At 36.4% G+C, this 20,256-nt stretch overlaps 1 protein-coding gene across 3 annotated transcripts in view; it reads right to left on the bottom strand.

The window, feature by feature from the left end:
- Nucleotides 1-20,256, bottom strand: part of LOC138692979 (uncharacterized) — a 479,658-nt gene that overhangs the window by 9,426 nt on the left and 449,976 nt on the right. For all 3 annotated transcript variants that reach the window (XM_069816418.1, XM_069816439.1, XM_069816427.1), the window contains exons 9-12: nt 17,406-17,551; nt 12,726-12,902; nt 6,575-6,808; nt 3,557-3,733 (exon numbers count right to left, since the gene is read on the bottom strand). In XM_069816418.1, the coding sequence (XP_069672519.1) occupies nt 3,557-3,733; nt 6,575-6,808; nt 12,726-12,902; nt 17,406-17,551 (734 nt within the window). The remainder of the gene's footprint in view (nt 1-3,556; nt 3,734-6,574; nt 6,809-12,725; nt 12,903-17,405; nt 17,552-20,256) is intronic.

The following is a 20,256-nucleotide window of genomic DNA, read 5'->3' as shown; positions in this document are numbered from 1 at the left end:
TTATTAGGATGAGTGCTATTATTATTATTATTATTATTATTATTATTATTATTATTATTATTATTATTATTGTTATTATTATTATTGTTATTGTTGTAGTAGCACATAAGTTTAAAAAGTCACGAGCCGCCACTGATCTACAGTATGGCTACTTGTAGTCAAAGTATTCAATGAGGACGACGAGACCTCATATATGAATATATATGTGTATAGTCCTTTCTTTGTTGGTAGGTACCTACTATTTTAGATCCTATTGTAATTTAGGTACTGGTATTCTTTTGAATAATAACTTAACGGTCATCTATGTAGTTTTTCCGTTTCCAGCATATATTGATTCATTAATAGCACTTCTCCCTACTAACAAATTATTTCCCTTCAACAGGGACAGCGCCTTCTAGAAACATTTGAACGTCATTCTGCGCAATGCTGTTACACCAGCTCTAAAATGTTTGATGCTTTGTATATCAAAATTCAAGATTTTGTACTTAAGTTCTTGTTCCAGGGAACGCCTCAATTGTAATCGTAAATTTAATATTTGTAATTATACACAGAAAAACCGCAGGTCTATCAATGAACATGACAAAAACACAGCTGATGACAAACAGACAAGAAATCCCCATCTCAATTGACGGAACAACGCTACCATATGCAACGGAATACACATACCTAGGCCAACTAATTTCCTTTAAAGACAAGACTGGAAAAGAAATAAGAAGAAGAATATCCTTAGCTTGGAAATCCTTCTGGTCCCTCCAGTTCATACTTCTGGACAAGTCAATCAGCAGAAGACTCAAATTCGAAGTACTACAAACCTGCGTCTACCCAACACTACTTTATGGATGCCAAACATGGTCGACGACAAACAGACAGATGAATGCGCTAGAAATATGCCAAAGGAAAATGGAACGAAAGATATTGGGAATAACTATGAGAGACAGAATTTCCAATGATTCGCTGTCCCAAATGGCATCAACAACAAACGTCACACAAAGAGCAAACAAATTGAAGTGGAAGTGGGGAGGCCACATCGCGCGGATGAAAGACGAAAGATGGACATACAGAGCCACCATGTGGGACCCGCGCACAGGAGACCGGCACAGAGGCAGACCAAGGAAGAGGTGGGCAGACTTCTACACAACACAAGCAGGCCAGCAATGGTCCAGAATAGCAAGAAGCAGGGGAACATGGAGAACAATTGGAAGTCGACTACAAACGAAGACAGTGCCAGCCACAAACAACATCCCAAGTTGACTCAGTGAAAGTGCATTCAATATAATAAAAGTGTTAGTGAAATCAAATTAATCAAAGTGACAGCGAAATCAACTCCAACCAGACAAAGAAACACTAGACACAACCTAACGCGGAGTAGCTCACCGCGTTAGTGAAACAGAGCTACCCTCTAGCAGGAGGCCTTTGCCCTTCAAGGGACACATTAGGCTATTATTATTATATTATTATTATTATAATTATACACAATTAACAATTGAATTGGTCAGTAAAAAAAGGGTCCATCCACACTTTTTCTGAAAATGATTTTATTACATTAAATATAGTTCATATGAAACGCACACATTGACTAAAAAGAGGCCCACTAAGTCGATTCCAAGCCTTTTACAGTTTGAAGAAAGGTGTGCTGATGCATAGAAAATAATATTAGCCTAACTGCTTTCACTTTTTTCTTTCTCCTGAACATATTTAATTTTGTAGATGGGTTATTTTTCTACTGACCTATTAATTTGTGTACTACGAATAGTATAGAGAACACAGCACGTGGTTTTACTTTTCGGCTACGAAAACTTTCCACAGAGAACCTATAAGGTGGCTATAAAATCTGGACCTGTGTATTGGACATGTTTCCTGGACGTTGGATTGGGAGAAGGAGCTCTGTGGAATGGGCTGCATTGTCACCCGACCTGAACTCCATTGACTTTGCTGTAAAAATTAGGCATCTGGATCATTTCCGGGAAAGGAGAACCACTGCAATGGCTAATGTGGACTCTCACATATTGAAGAAAATTCAAGGAAACTTGGTAAAACGTTTGAGGAATTGTGTTGAAAATGGTGGGAACATGTGGAATACGTTCTATAGTAGAGAAATGTGCTATTCATTTCTCCTATGGTTTCAAACTTTATAGCCACGCTGTAGCTAGAACTATTCACCTGTTGTAGGCCTACATAGTAACGAATAGATGTATCATATCACCACCATAATTATTGGCAGGTGCTGTTGAGACAAGTAATTTAATTACCAGTACTTAATATTACTCGAGAGATCCAGGTGCAAATTTCTGGACAGTGGGTGTTTGGGAGCCTAGACTGCACAAGCAAGGAAACATTTTTAGTGCCAGTGGAGACAGATTATTGTTAAAAGAGGTCTATTTCGACATAATTAACAATTGTGTTGTGCATTTAAATGGTGATATTTTCGCTCGTGCCGACTGATGTGGACAATATGGCGGTGGCAAATCTATTTATTACTACGAACAACAGGTGTAGAGTTCTAGCATATTTTGTGGAATGTATTGAGTACCGGAAAGTAAAACCTCGTGCTTAGTGCTCTACACTTCAGTATTCGTAGTATTCAATCATTGTTAAAGAAAAATGGTACCAACTTTGGTCTTGTTCTTCTGTAGAATTATCTTAGTATTATTTATGCCCGAATTGTAATTTTAATTGTATTCATAATTTTGTAGTTTTAATTACTTGGTGAAAGGGAAGAGAAGGCCTTATGGCTTTAATTTCTAGAAGATTAAATAAATAAAGAAATAAATAAATAAGTAAACAAGTAAATAAATAAACAAATAATAGATAAATAAAAAATAAGTAAGTAAATAAGCAAATAATTATGGATATAAAGGTAAATAGGTAAATAAATACATAAAAGTAAATAAGTAAATAGATAAATTAATTAATTAATAAATGGATGGATAAATAAATAAATGGATGGCTAAATAATAAATGAATGGATAAAGAAATAAATGCATGGATAAAGAAATAAATGGCTGGATAAATAAATAAATGGCTGGATAAATAAATAAATGGATGGATAAATAAATAAATAAATGGATGGATGAATAAATAAATGGGTGGATGGATAAATAAATAAATGAATGGATAAATAAATAAATGGATGGATAAATAAGTAAATAAAGAAATAAATGGATGGATGGATAAATAAATAAATGGATGGATGGATAAATAAATAAATGGATGAATAAATAAATAAATAATTAAATAAATAAATGGATAAAGAAATAGAGATTAATTTACTTACGAAACAGTATGTTATGTAGTCAACATAGATATGGCGACGAAAAAGTAACTAATACATACTGTATTTCAGAAAATTAACGATGGCTATTTTGACAAAGTAATTTCTTGGAAATTACTCTTATAATTTAGGTATATTGTAGGGTCTTTCCTTCAAACCTTAAAACGTCTTGTGACTTTTATTGAAGTATTGCATTTCTCCTCCACAACCTCCCCTTGTAAGAATTTCACATTTCAAACATAGACGAATATGTGATATGAGAATAACTGAGTGTATTGTGTGTACCTTCTCTGTCAGGGGGACAGATGCAGAGCATGGGTCTGCTGGGATGGGGACCGTTTAGACAGGTACCTCCTCCCTGACAAGGATTAGCCCAGCACGGAGCTCTCTTCCTGTGGTGTCTCAGAGGATGGCGATACTCGGCATCTGCCAGAACCAGCGATGGTAAGCTTCCGGCTTCAGCTGTAACATGTAAAATATTGTAATGGGACAGTCAAATAATCAATAATTTAGGACTAACATAACCTGGTGGCGGCAATGAGGCAACATCAGTGATAATTACGATAATAGAATGATTGGTGGTGATACAGTGTAGTGGTATAGTGATGACACTCGTGGTGATAGTGTTGGTGCTGTAGGGAGCAGCCAGTGATAGTGGTAGTAATGATAATTTTGGTTGTGTTTGTGGTGGTAAGGCAGTTTGGCGTAGTGATAATGGTGATAGCATTGATAGTGTGGTGATGAGGATGACTATTGCGAAGATGGTGATGGAAGAATAGCCAATGAAAATATACTAGACATGATAGGAAACCAACATCAGAAATCCTTATACTGACTGATTGAAAATCATGTAAATATTGTTCACATTGAAATGCATGTTGTGTGTTTGGTGAAATAGTTGCTTTAAGTAAGAGAGTTTCTGCATAGGTACACATAATTTTGAATAGATATTTTAATTAGGCTTATGTTATGTTAGGCTATTCTATCAATCGTCTCTAAACACACACCTTCATCTCAAACAGCAGAAATAACTAAAATGCTCTCTCAATTATTATCACTCAATAAAAGAATTGTATTCCAATGGATACCATCCCATTGTGGAATCCTGGCAAAGAAGGGCAGCACTGCTACTTACAGACCTGTTACTAAATCTATGCATTACTCTGTGAAGAGATTTATTAAATCTACATACTTAAACTTCAACAAACAAAATTTGATAACTCAATCCCAAGGGAAAAAATGGAACTCTCTGCATCAAAATCCACAGTTAATTCCCGATTTACCACGAAAATCGTCTGTAGCTGCATTTAGATTGGCAACAGGCCATGATTGTTTGGCCAAACACCTGCATAGAATTGGAATATATCAGTCCCCTAACTGCCCATTGTGCAACTCAAACCAAGAAATGGATTCGGAACACCTCAAAATCTGTGCTTCAGTGGCTAGTCATGATAATATCTTTGAAAAATATTGGAGTGCAAGAGGTCAAATGACTTTATTGTCAAACACCTGGCATTAGAAAACAACAACAACACTATAAAATTTCTGTGTCACAGAAGTTAGATAAAATATGTGCTGTATAATCAAATCTTTCACAGCATCTATGACCACATCTAGCTGTGACATAGTTCTGTGATAAAAGTTATGGTCATCATCATACCTTTGATAAAATCTGTGACAAAAGAAAATGGCAGGCATTAAGTATTGTACTCGCCAAACTTAGACCACCCCAGCTCAGAGGAAAGAAGTCAAAGAAGTCACATCAACATGCTCTCGATGTTTATGTTATGCAGTTGGCTGCATCCGATAACTGAATTGCTTTATAACAGTGTTGCCAAACATAGACGGCCTCAGCCAGAGTAGAGAGGTCAGCTTATTTTGCCGCAAGAGATAATTACAAACTTCTCTGTTAAAAAAAAAAAAACATTGTAATTGCCTCAACCCAGCGGCTGGGTTAATTCAGAGTCATAATGTGACAACGCTGCATAACTAACAGGCACGCACCATATGATTTATTATGTTTTGGGTAAGGCACGAGTCAGCAGAGTGGTGTGAGCGAGGTGGTCTAAGCTTGGTGAGAACATTACACATGGTCTGTGAAAACCACAAAACTTTTAATATCACATGAAATGTTTCATCATTCATTCTTAAATACTTTGTATAAGACTGCACATTTTCACACTGAAGTTCTCTCAGTAGAGTTTGATGGATTCCTTTTGTATATTTTCTCTAATCCAAATACATTTCTTTTTTTTTATTTATTCTTTAGTATTAATGCAATAGGCCGAGCGGGCTAGCGGCGTGGTAGAGGACTGGCCTTGCATTCGGGAGGTCTGGGGTTCGATCCCAGGGGCCGGCAATCCTAACTGAGGTTTTTCATGGTTTCCTCAGTTATTTCCAGGAAAATGCCGGGATTGTACCTCTTGAAAGTCCGGCCATGGAAGGCGATCCTTCCCTTAATCCTTCATATGCGTGAGTGAATGATGTGTAATGATAATATCTTTGAAAAATATTGTAGTGCAAGAGGTCAAATGACTTTATTGTCAAACGCCTGGCATTAGAAAACAACAACAACATGATCTGTAATGTCTTAAATGTTTGTGTTGTATCAAAGGTGGCCCTGGCATTGAGCTGATCCCTCATCTGGGGAGGTCCTCCATGTCCTTATGTGGTCAAAAAGTATGTATGTGATCCATAGATTAATTCCTCTCCCGACAGGTCGCGGCCCTGTAAGGCCCGGGTGGTGTGGGTCGTGTAAATGAACTTAAAAGGGAGAGGTTAAACTAAGGGAAAGAAGAAGAAGAAGAAGTATTAATGCAATAACCATTACTGCACTTACAGTTGCAACATGCATGGAACTGTGTGGGATTGATTATTAGGACTGTGATGAAAGATACGATAAAAGATATGACATAGTGTAAGATACTCAAAATCTGCTATTGATCATATAATGTGTTTGATAAAAAATGTTATCATAGTATATGACACAGAAATTTGAGAGTGTAATATGGGCCTTACAGAGCCATTCAAACTTAAATTGAAATAGGCTAAATTGTCAATTCCTGTAATTGCTTAAAAGGCGAAGTAATTATTTTGTCATAAATCTGTATGATGTATCATTTCGCATATGCACCCTTTTATCTTTCTCCGATTGATTATGTTTAATTTATTAAGCCTATTAACTTCTACAGTTATTCTATGTATTTGATGTATTAATAAGCAATACATAGTTTCCTGGTACTGTAAATAAATGTAACTCTTGACACAACAAAGAAATGTGCGTAATTTGGGAAGGTCACTCACACTGACAACTTGGATCTGTGGTGCTGTTCCAGGAGTGTGATCGACATCTTATCACCGATAGATGCAACTGTGACTGTGGAACGAAGTACCCAGGATCACAGTCGTAGCGGCAGATGGTTCCCTCTTCCAACAAGTCTCCGCTGCTTACGACTTCAGTACCTTCTCCACTACCAGGTGTTTCACAGCTCAGGCGGCCATGTTCCGGACTCATGGGTAGTGGACATCCCTTCACAGCTGCCAACACATCGTCACATTTGTCTGTACTTAGTACTGAGTAATTTATTTATGAAGCAATTTTTTTTTGTAGAATATGTTCATAAACTTCTGTATGAACGAGTCTAACGTAGAAGAAATACCGATAATGTTATTAATTTCAGGGTGTTATTCTTTGAGATATTTCAAACAAAAAAAAGGTAAATTCACTTTTGCTCGTTTTTGCTTCTTTTTCGAGATAAAAATTGTTTTACTATATCAAACATTTCATGACATCTTTTGGGCAAGCCATTGATTTAATTTCTGATATGCTCAGTCAATTTAAAAGAGCAATGTTTTGTGATAATGAATGATTGAAAGAATTTTAGTTTTGTCCTAAATGTGCAGAAATTTGATCCAAACAAAAATGTCACATCGTAAAATTCCTTTACAAAGTGAAAAGTTACATTTGTTCCGACCAATTTTCTGCACATTTATAGGAAACTAAACTATAATGTTTTTTATATATTATATTATCATAATACACTTCTGTCATAAATTACTGAGAATTCATTCATTCATAGTGTTCTGCCCAAGGGCAGGTCTTTTACTGCAAACCCAGCATTCTTCAGCCTTTTCTGTTTTCTGCCTTCCTCTTTGTCTCATATGATCCATGTATCTTAATGTCGTCTATCATCTGATATCTTCTTCTGCCCCGCACTCTTCTCCCACTCACCATTTCCTCCAGTGCATCTTTCAGAAGGCAGTTTCTTCTCAACCAGTGATCAAGTCAATTCCTTTTCCTTTCTCTGATCAGTTTCAGCATCATTCTTTCTTCATCCACTCTTTCCGCTACAGCTTCGTTGTGGAAAGACTCATCATGTCATGTTTATAGTTTTTCCTGGGAAAGGTAAATGCAGTAGCTTACTGTATTGAGAATCAAATCAATGGCTTTCCCAAAACACGCTATTAAATGTTTCATATGAAACAATTTTTATCTTGAAAAGAAAGCAAAAACGAGAAAAATTACATTAAAGTTTTTGTTTGAAATATTTGAAAGAATAACCCTCTGAAATTAATGACATTACTTACTGTTTACTCTGTATATTACCTCTGATTTGAGGTTCTGGCTGATAGGTAAGCCTACCTCTATTATCTAAGTTGACGATATGTGTTAGAAGAAGAACAATTGCTTGTATGCTTAAGTCTGATTAGTGAAATATGCTATTAATCAGTGATATATCAGTGGAGGGGGAAAGGAACTGGCCATCCTACCCCATTATCTCCTGGATTAGTTTCCTCGTCAGTCATACCTTACTGGTATCACTTACGAGGTTTCAATCCTCTTGTCTTCGGACGGTTGACTAAACAAGCAATTGGTCACTAACTACACTGTAGGATATTCTAGAAATCTGAAGATGTCGAATATGAAGCAAAAACTAGTTAACTAAGGTAAAATACCATAATAGTTTCACTTAATACAGAAAAGTTGTTTATATAACAAATTTATCAAATCATTACTGATAAAATTGTGTAATTAGAATACTATATACAGAATGATTCACGAGAATTTACCATCCCTTACGGAGCTTATTTAACGAAGACATTGAGCAAAGTATGTCATATAAACATTTGTCCTATTCTCAATATTTTCAGAGTTACACTAATTTGAAATTGTTTGTAAAGGGTAAAAGATTATTACAGATAAAGAATGAACTATTCAGGAGTATCATTTCTTTAATTAGCTAGTATTCTGAAGCTAAAAATGTGTTGTAAATTCCACAGTTGCTTCGTACAGATTTTTTTTCTATTTTTAACTACAAAATTACATTTTCTTACGTATTTATCACAACAATTGTTACAAATCACGCCACTCTTGTAAATTCTTGAATAATAATAGATTTAATAAACACATTGTGTAGGTTTATTGAGCATTGTGAGTATGTTGTACACAGTTCTTTGTCATTCATCTTTAGTGTAATACGACAGCGGCAATGTTCTTATTGAGCACTCAAAGAGATGATATAGCGGGCAATGCAGTCTACAGATTATACACGCACAATCACTGGTCACCTGGTGAAAACCTTTTCTAGTACAGATGCGGTAGTGAAAACCATGGATCGCTCCCCTTGTGTAATGGTGACGTAGGTCGAAGTTGGCTGCTTTCCATTCCTCGTTGTTCATTGCTGGGGTGTGGAAAAATGCAGGGTCAATTTCTGCGGTTTTCTGTCGTCATTCGTCAAAAAACTTCGTACTGGCTGGGGTTGGTGTCAGATTGTAGGTGGTCATTAAATCTTCTATGAAGGATGTTGTTCCTGCCAGCTGGTACACGAGTTGGGTTGGAACGAACTTTGAGATGCAGAGTGTTCTTTTTACATATCTGGACTTAGCCCTGTCCAAAGTTTTCAGGTTTTGGTAGCTCAGGTACGTCCATATTATCTCAATGGCATATGATGCTACTGGTGCGACTTTGAGTTTGAATAATGCAATTGAGGTTCCGAGTGATAGGGACTTGAGGTTTCGCAGGGGCGTATTTTGCGGACTACCAGGGCTACCGGCGGTAGCCCAAGGAAATTACAAAAGAAAAAGTTTATAATATAACATAATGTAATAATTTTGTATTATTAGTTTTACCATAGTAATTAAAATTAAAGTAATTGTTAGATTTATATGCGCTCCCTGCTCTCGAAAAGAAACAAGTTGTCAAGGCGGCATCGCTGGAGAAACCGCTTGCTACGTGAGGTAGCTTGTGACCGTTCCGCGCACGCTGTTCTGTCGCACAACTGCCCGTCCCCCGCTCCCTTCTGTTTCCATCGTGCAGTGTAGGCCAGGCGAGTTGCCACTCTTGTGATCGGTTTCTTCGCAGGCACGAAGCAACAATACGCTTAGTACGCTAGCTCATGAATGTGATTGTGTTCTTGCAGTGCATTATTTTAAATCTGTGATTTGTTCGAGTTTCTAAGTGTAATATTAATTGTGAATTATTAAGTTTTTAATTTCCCAATTAAGTGATATTGTAAAAAATATGGCAGAACAAGTTTCTGGAGAGGTTTGTGTTGAAAATGACTGTGTAATAGAAGGTTTATTAAAAGTGCCTTTTAACCGTCGTACATAACGAGAAAGTTGAAATTGTGAAAATGGAGAGACCAACTCTGAGTTAAATTTGTTCATGGACGTAAAAGAAAAACAGCGTGAGTACACACGCCATTTCACTTCAACATCATATGGTAAGTGGAATTGGTTGTGTGGTAACTTACTTCTAAACTGTCTAAACTATTTTGCTGGCCATGTTTGTTATTTAGCCACGAAACTAATGTGTGGTCAAAAGAGGGGTTTTCTAATATGAACTCCCTTCGAACGGCAGTCCTAGAATATGACAAATCAAAAGCTCATATTTGTAGTAGCATGAACTTTGCAAACTTTGGGAAGACAAGAATTGATTTACAGCTAGATAAGCAAAAAGCTCTGCACATCAACCAACACAATGCTCTTGTGAAAAAAAAAATCGGGAGATTTTACTGCATCTTATTAACGCAGTCTGCTTTCTAGGAAAACAAGAATTGGCTTTTCGAGGTCATAACGAGAGTGTGGAATCAGACAATATAGGAAATTATGTTGAATATTTAAGTTCCTTAAGTGAATTTGACCATTTACTGGCCAATCATCTTGAGAGTTCAACAGTATTCCGTGGTACTTCTCCCGCAATTCAGAATGACTTAATATTTGCTATAAGTGGGGTTATGATAAAGAACATAAAATCTGAAATAGAAGAAGCACCTTTTGTGGCCATTGTTGTTGATGAAACAAGTGACTGCTCTAATCAGAGTCAATTGTCCACTGTTTTAAGATACGTCGACAGTACTGCCAATGTTCAAGAACGGTTTATAGGATTCACAAATGTCAGTTCGGGCAAAACTGCTGCTGCTTTGTTTCAGCATGTGGAAGGTGTTACAGCAGAATACAATGTCGGCAATAAGTTAATTGCACAGACATAGGCCTACGATGGTGCTTCAGTTATGGCGAGAAATATTAATGGCTTAAAAACAAAAGTTCAAGAAAAGTATCCTCAAGCACTATTTGTCCATTGTTACAGCCATGTTCTCAATTTAGTTTTGCAACAAACTACTTCATCCATTCCAGAATGCCGCATTTTTTTCAAAACACTGTCGGGTTTAGCTGCATTTTTCTCATCATATCCTAAAAGATCAGAAAAACTCAAGGAATTTATGAAAAAGAATCTCCCAAAAGTAGCACCAACTAGATTGAATTTTACATCTCGGCTTGTAAATACAGTAAAGGAATACAGAGAAAAACGGACTGCTTTCTTTAAAAATATCATTTGTAATGACTCTGAAGAAAACTGGGATGATGCTGTAATTGTGCAGGCTCAAGGATATTTGAATTTTTTCACACAGTTTCAGAATATATTTCTTCTTGAAGTCTATGCTAGAGTGTTCGCACATACAGATGTGCTCTACAATATTCATCAGACAAAATGTCTACACATAGCATACTACTTGCAAGAGGTATCAAAGTTAAAAAAATACTATATCCGAGTTCAGACGTAGTGGGTTTCCGTCCATATGGAGTAATATGGAAAATGAAAATTCTTCAGACAATACAATGGAACCACCATTAAAGCGAAGAAAAAGAGATGATGAATTGAAATACAGGCAGCTGTACTACAGCATACTAGATCGTATGCACATGGAAATTAGTGACAGATTTTCTGATTATGGAAAGCTTCAGATTCTCAAAAATTTTCTGCTTATAGAGAAAACTTCCCGAATGAGGCACTAAACAAATTATTTCAGTCATATAACAGTCACTTTGATCAAGTACGTTTGAAAAATGAATTAAGTGTAATATATTCAGCAGAAGTCTTTGATTTTTCGAACAAACCTATCCATGAAATATTATCTGCCATATATGAAAACCAGCTGAACCAAGTTATTCCTGAAGTCCTTAAATTGGCAACATTAATTGTGACAATACCAGCTACGTCAGCATCGGTAGAAAGAACATTTTCTGCGTTGAAGAGAATAAAATCCTACTGTAGATCAACTCATACACAAGAACGTTTATCTGGCTTGGCACTAATATCCATTGAAAAGTCATTTCTACAGAAACTTTGCAAGTGGCCCAACTGTAATTTCAAGGACGAAGTCATCAACGTATTTTCGTCCCAATCAAGACGTCTGGAATTCACATAAATATGTAAGGAATTTTATTATAGGGATTTTAAAATATATTTTGTGTAATAATAGGGTCAGTGGTAGCCCAAACCCTTTAACCAGTATACGCTACTGAGGTTTCGTATCCCCATTGTGGCCTTGATTGCCGCGACTGTTCTATCCTAAATATGCCTGGTGAACGTGAATCCGGTTACTTGCAGGGTCACCCCTAGATATTTGAAATATTTTACTATTTCGAGGGTTTGAGTTTCGCAGATTGTAAATTCTTGAAGACTGTACTTTAGGATGCATAATTAAACTGTAAAGAATCAAGTTCCTAAAGTCATATCATTTGTAACAATTTTTGTGATAAGTGCGTAAGAATGATGTCATTTTTAGTTAAAAATTGAAAAACAAAATCTGTACAAAGCAACTGACAACACATTTATAGCTTCAGAACACTAGCCAATTAAAGAAATGATACTTCTGAATAGTTCATTCTCTATTTGTAATATTCTTTTACCCTTAAAACTAAAGAAAAAAGATATTTTACAAATAACTTCAAATTAATATAACTTCGAAAATATTGAGATTAGGACAAATGTTTATATGACATTTTTTGCTCAGAATGTCTTCGGAAATAAGCTCCGTAAGTGACGGTAAATCCTCGTGAATCACCCTGTGTAGTACAATTGTGAAGATGTAATCTGTTTTATATAAATTTAAAGACTGCATGCATGTTACATTGGAGTAATTTCAAGTTATCAACATTATTTATGCCGTACCAACACAGCGAGGCATGGGATTCGTCCATTTCATTTTGTCCCCACATTCAGTGACATCATGGCCCACAAGTTGGTGACCTGGACTGCAGGTCAGCTGACATCGAGAACCCCAGGCATTGTTGAGAGAACACCTTACATGAGCGTGTTGAGGAAGATGTAATGGCGGACACTTGCGAACTGTGAAATAGTAACAAAGATTTGTAATTAATAAACATAAAATATATATATATATATATATATTTGTATGTTTATTATCTAACCCATGAACACTGTTTAATTGACCTTACGTGTGTGAGTTAAATGTGTAATTAAGTTGGCTTTACAAAAAGCACATGTGAAGAGGAGGAGGAACAATTATTGAGGAATTAATAAACCCTTTTTTTGGACAATATATTCATCTGCTGTACACTTTCATTTGTAATACATTATTTCAGGAGCATTGCTTCAAAACTGTTTTTCTCAATTCTTAAGAAATAGAACATACAGCATTTTCTGTGCGTTCTATTAAAGCAGAACTCAAATCAGTAACGATAATGTAACAAAACGAATTTTGTCTCATCTTATTATGATGTTAAAGAAGAAATGTTGGTCGGAGAAGACTGGATTTTTTTTTTTTTGCTCCACGGAAAAAATACAAAGCTGGAGAAAACTCTATTTTAAAATGATGCTCCTCATTTATAAACCTTTCCAAACTACGTAAAGATTATTACCTTTTGGTCCTACAGAATATATCTGTTATGGTAACAATTAATATTAAAGGAGAAAAATTGTTACCGTAACAGATATATTCCGTAGGACTAAAAAATAATAATCTTAACGTAGATTCTTCTAGCAACAGTGCATATTTCTGTATAGATTACTGTGCATTTTACTGTGGAATCCCGGTCACTAAGTCACTCAAATGAGTGCGCTCCTTGTATAATGGCAGTTGACTTAATATAAAATGTCAACATACATGCCCAACTTGGAGTCAGGCCACGAAGGGAAAAACACTGGAGGAGGGGAGTTCGATCCGGTGTTGTGGATTGGGCTTCGGCGTAGCTCAATAGTGAGAGCGCTTCATACGTAGAACCAAGGACCCGGGTTCTATCTCCAGCGCCGGAGCGAACTTTTCTCCTTTAATATTAATTCTTTCCAAACTAGATAAGTGTCGAAATTATATTTGAACAAAACCACTGTATTTTAGAACTGTTAAAGGCTATTCAGATGCTATGTTTATATGTACTATAAATTATGGCAGATAATAGAAAAAAAGAAGAGAATATTCGACTAATGTATGTGTAGTCTTTTCATTGAGTATGAAAAGGCATATTATTATTATTATTATTATTATTATTATTATTATTATTATTATTATTATTATTATTATTATTATTTTATATGGCCAGGTAGCGTAGTTGATAGAGCAACTGGCTACAGATGGGAAGGTTCAGGGTTCAATCCCATTGCCAAAACTTTCAGAACAGCCTCGAACTTCACTGAACCTCCTATCAAATAGAGTACCGGTAGGCTACTGGGTCTTTTCCGAGGGTGAAAGATGGTCGGAGTGTGGTGTTTTCTTGCATCTTAGCTGCTAGAATGCAATAAATTATGTTGTTTTCTTGAGAGTATTGTGTATGTGAACAAAAATATGAATGAATATTCATGCTAAATTGTTGAAATTCAAATTTATTTAATTATATGTAATGCTTAGATTGCCTAAGTTTTCCACTCTAATAATACAAATTTTGTCTTTTTCTTGAGCTTTTTTTTTTGATAGAATATATTATAAATGGTGCCCACATTCTGATTTAAAGACCTTCCCTCCCATCATACTCTGTTTGTCCCTTTCACATAAAATTTTCTGGAAGAAACACATGTCACATTAACAGAATGAATGATAATAATAATAATTATCTAACATTGCTCTTTATGATCAATGAAGAGATTGTAAAAGACAGAAAAAGAGACTGTTTGAGTTTTATGGGATAAGAGTAATTAATGGCGGACATTTGACTTTCTTCATTCACCCAAGCATCCTGTCTAGTGGTGAAGCGCTGAAGCTTGTATGTCTTTGTCCACCACACATTCCAGTTAGATCCACCTGGATCCTTTCTTTCTTTCTTTCTTGCTTCCTTCCTTTCTTTTCTGGTTCCATCCTTTTTCTCTTTCTCTCTCTCCTTCTTTCCTATTAGGGCAATTGAGTGGACTTTATAGTAGAACCTGATAATATTTAACTTTTGATTTGTAAAAATTTCCTCCTCTTTCTTCTCCTCCTCCTCCTCCTCCTCCTCCTCCTCCTCCTCCTTATCATCATCATCATCGTCATCATCATCATCTTCATCATCATCATCAGTTGATTTTCTTGATTGACTTTTCAAGGACTCTTTAAATCTTTCAACCAACGTGATACCATGGAAACCAAAGGCTGAAGCTGTAAAATATCTTGGAGTGCACTTAGATCGCCGTCTATCATGGAAACATCATATCAACAACAAACTTAGAATGGCATAATCAAGACTCACTAGAGACTCTAAAAGCTTTTGCCATCCAGTCTGCTCTCAAGAAAGCTGCAAGATAGAATTTATAAAACAGTTACCATACATTATCGGTTGTTCTGTATGGTTGTGAAACTTGGACTCTCACTTTAAGAGGGGAACAGAGGTTAAGGTTGTTTGACAATAAGGTGCTTAGGAAAATATTTGGGGCTAAGTGGGATGAAGTTACAGGAGAATGGAGAAAGTTACACAACGCAGAACTGCACACATTGTATTCTTCACCTAACATAATTAGGAACATTAAATCCAGAGATGAGCAGGACATGTAGCACGTATGGGCGAATCCAGAAATGCATTATAGAATGTTAGTTGGGAGGCCGGAGGAAAAAGGACCTTTGGGGAGGCCGAGACGTAGATGGGAGGATAATAAAATGGATTTGAGGGAGGTGGGATATGATGGTAGGGACTGGATTAATCTTGCTCAGGATAGGGAACGATGGCGGGCTTATGTGAGGGCGGCAATGAACCTCCGGGTTCTCTAAAAGCCATAAGTAAGTAAGTATGTATATAGGTGTATTGAATAAAAATATGTTACTACTTTTATTTTATTATAAAAATATGTTACTAGTTTAATTGAAGCCTGGCACATTTCCTACGTAGATCACAAATAATGAAATTATTATTATTACATTTTGTCACAGAAGATTTGGAGTAATATTTATAAGATGGATATAGCAACGAAGGTCTAAGACCATGATTCTCCTACGGATCTTACAATAAAGTAGTTGCTGTTTTCAGGGTGTATGAAAGTTGTACCACAGTCTAGTATATATAGTTACGAAGCTCAATACGTAGTAAATATACATCCATAGATAGTTGCTAACCACTAGGATTGCTAATACCGTCTCATTACAGACAATGCGAAATAGTACCTGCACAGTCTAGTGTTCCTAGCACCTTCACAACTCATGCTTCGTGAATGTATATACTAGACTGTGGTTGTACTATATTTTGTGGGACTACTGCTTTGCTTAAATTACAGTATATTACATCTGATAGCAAGCTCTTTGTGTAACCAGAACCTAGATGCGACTATGCTGAGATTGTCGTTGTCACATTGTGGTTTCCCCACAATCACAGTCTAGTATATACAGTCGCGAAGCTCAATATGTAATAATAATAATAATAATAATAATAATAATAATTTATTTTAGCTGGCAGAGTTAAGGCCGTAAGGCCTTCTCTTCCACTCAACCAGCAAAAAGTGTATATACATATGCATGAACTTACAAAGAATTTAACAATTTGATTTAGGTGAGAGTTACATGTATACAAGAGTTATTTACAAATTAAACAACAAAATACTATGAACTATTAATTAAACACTGAAATAAACTGTGTAGCAGAATTAAGCTAAAATACATGGAAAGTTAATATATTTCAAATAATATTAGATAATAGAAAGAGATTATTATGAGACAATTTTGAAAATACAGCACTATCAGGATGATGTCTAAAGAATGAAGTAACAGTGTAGTCAGTGACAGTTTAAATGAGTATGATTGGAGTGAAGTGCTAATAAGGTTATCTTTTAAGCTGTTTTTAAAGGTTTTTATTGTCTTGCAGTCCCTAATACTTTGTGGCCAGGAATTCCATTGACGCGAGGTGGATACTGTAAAAGATGATGAATAACAAGATGTTCTATGAAGAGGTATACTTACAGTGCCACAGATAAGTGATCTGGTATTTACGTCGTGGTTAGAGTATAGATAGGAGAAACGAGACGAAAGGTAATTTGGTATTGAGGTGTGCAGAATTCGAAAGAGTAAAGACAAAGAGTGTAAAGTTCTGCGTTCTTTAAGTAGAAGCCACGAAAGACTTGCGAAGGACGGTGATATGGGATCATATCGTCGGATGTTGCACACATATTTGACGCACATATTCGGAGCTCGCTGTAACTTGACTGACAGTTCAGAACTTAGTAAATAGTAAATATGCAAACATTAGATAGTTGCTCACCACTAGGATCGCTAATATCGCCTCATTACATACAATGCAAAATAGTACCGTCACAGTCTATTGTTTCTAGCACCCTCAAAACTCAAGCTTCGTGACTGTATATAGTAGACTGTGCTACAATTCCTTCATCCAGTACATGTACTTATACGGCATCAGTTGACTTAAGCTCTTATAGCCTACTTACCTGTTACATGGTAGCGGTACTTGCACATTGTCAATTGTTCCTTGTTATGTACAAGGCGAATCAGCATGTTGTAGCTACCCTCACCAACCGTGGTGCCTGGTCGGGGGCCAAAAAGGGAATCAACTCGCACCTCCGACATTTTGGCCCTGAAAAATACATTGAGATATTTTATCTTCTGAATCATCATCATCATCATCATCATCATCATCACTCTTTTTAAGTCATAGTTCTATTATACGGATTAGTGCTTGGGCATGGGTCCGAATCCCGCATGGTTGAGATTTTTCCCTTTGTTTTTACCCAACTGTATGGAAGATATCAGGCAATTCTTTATCGAATATTTGGACTTATGCCATCAAAATTCCATCTCGCTGTTGCATATTCCAGCAACACTAAATTACCACGAAGTGGACGCAGTGTTGTTAAATAAGCGATAACATCATTATCATCGCCATATCTTCATGTTTTCTAATGTTAGTAGTAGTCTTAAGCAATGGCGTCTTACGGTCATGGGAAAAGAATGAAAGAAGAGAGGGGCAAAAGAAGTTTGATAATGGACGTCCATTACTGGTTAAATCAGAGTGACGGGTGGGGCAGAATTCCTTTCTCCTCGCAGGGATTCGAGGTGTAAACAATTTAATTTCGAGCTATTTACAACATGTTTAACATCAAAACAACGATTCTTTTATCGCTGTCGGTGGTATACTGGCTATCGTGCTTGTCAATAAATGCAAAGTTTATTTTCACGTGTAACTAAGTCTTTCTCTTAATTAGGTTTGCGGCTAACTTACGAATTGACCTTGTCATAAAAATATAACTCCACCTTGTTCTCTTTGTATTCCCCCTGTTCTCCTCCTCTTCCAATTTGTTTTCCTTCCCTTCTCCTTGTTCTCTCTTGTCTTTATCTTTATCTTATATGTAGTTTGTTCTTCTTGTCTTCTTCTCGTTCTTCTTGTATTCCCTCTGTTAGCTTTGTATTCCCTTTGTTCTCCTTGTATTCTTCTAGTTCCCCTTGTCTTTCTTTTCTTATATTCAGCTTGTTTTCCTTGTCTTCCTAATACACCATGTACTTAAAAGAATATAGCATTTTATACCGGTACTCGTTATATTATCACTCAGATATGGGGTAGAAAGTTGTTTTAAGCTCAAATGAAAGAGAGAGGAAGACAGTTTTAGTTGTAGGCCTATGCATGCACAGATAGCTTTCCCTTTGTTTTGTTTTCTTGGCAGCGCTAATAACAAAGATGGCGACTCCTCAACAGAAAGAATTTCGTGTTTTGAGTTGTAAATCGGTTATAACAGTTCAACGTGCGTTTCGTAGGCAGTTTAATCGTGATCCCCCAAATGCCAACAACATCCATCGATGGCATAACCAGTTGGCAACTAATTATGTACCTGGATATGGCTCTTTCCTCAACTGCAGAATGAACCAAATAACTTCATATGGCAACAAGATGGCATACCTCCACATTAGCATCACCTTGTACGAGATTGGTTGAATGATATTGTCACTAACCGCTAGATTGGTCGTCATGCATCCGATGACAGGGTTCATCTCCAGTGGCCTCCAAAATCACAGGAACCCACTCCCTGCGATTTTTTCCTTTCGGATTTTGTAAAGGACCAAGTCGACGTGCATCCATTGCCTGCTCATTTGCCCGAGTTGAGAGACAGGATTCGAGAAGCTGTTGCTGCCATCACTCCAGACATGCTGATTAAAGTATGGAGGAATTAGCCTGCAGGTTAGATGTGTGTCGTGTAACAAACGGGGCTCACATTGAACACTTATGAACTTATGTTACTCTTTCATTTAATATGAGTGCTGTTATTGTCATAGTTAAAATATTAAACACCTTTATGTACACCTTGTATTGTACTTGTATTTCACTTTTATTCGACCTGTTCTTTCTTCTCGTTGTTCACCTTGTATTACCTTGAATCTTCATGGCTTCTTATTCTCCTTGTATTCTACTTGTTCTCCTTGTCTTCTTCTTGTGTTCCCCTTGTTCTTCTTGTATTTCTCTTTTATTACCTTTTTTCTTAGTCTTCTTGTTCTCCCTGTCTTTCCCTTGTTCTCCGTGTATTTCGCTTGTTCTCCTTGTCTTCCTCTTCTTATGTTCCCTTTTCCTCGTCTTTCTAATATTCTTCTTTATTTCTCTTTATTACTTTTGTTCTCCGTCTTCTCCTTGCCTTTCCCTTGTTCTGATTGTATTTCGTTTTCTTCGATTTCCCTTGTTTCCTTTTCGTGCATTCTCCTTGTCCTCCTTGTCTTTCTAATGTTTTTTTGTATTTCACTTTTATTCCCCTTGTTACCCTTTTCTTCTCTTGCTCTCCCTGTCTTTCCCTTGTTTTCTTTGTATTCCGCTCTTCTTCATGGTCTTTCTCGTCTTACCCTTGCTCTCCTTGTCTTTCCCCTTTTCGTCTTTCCTTATATTCGTATTCCCCTTTTCCCCTGTTATTTTTCTTATCTTTGTTCTCTTTGTAGGCTCCTTGTTCTCTTTCTATTTCCCTTCTCTACGTATTCTGGTTATTTCCCTTGTTCCCTTGTCTTTCTTTTGTATTTCTCTTGTTCTCCATGTCTTCATATTGTTTCTTCGTATTTCACTTTTATTCCCCTTGTTCTCTTTATATTACCCTCGTTCTCTTGTCTTTTTCTTTTTTTCCTCGTCTTCCTTTGTTCTTGTTTTTTCTCTTTTCTTCTTTCCTTATACTCGTATTCCGCGTTTTCTAGTTATTTCTCTTCTCCTTGTTCTTTTCTCTTCCCCTTCTCTATGTATTGTACTTATTCCCCTTGTTCTCCTTGTCTTCCTCTTATATTTGCATTGTTCTCCTTATTCCCTCATGTTCTCGT

This window comes from Periplaneta americana, chromosome 2, assembly GCF_040183065.1.
Source record: "Periplaneta americana isolate PAMFEO1 chromosome 2, P.americana_PAMFEO1_priV1, whole genome shotgun sequence".
Lineage (NCBI taxonomy): Eukaryota > Metazoa > Arthropoda > Insecta > Blattodea > Blattidae > Periplaneta > Periplaneta americana.
This window is presented reverse-complemented; position numbering and strand designations above follow the sequence as displayed.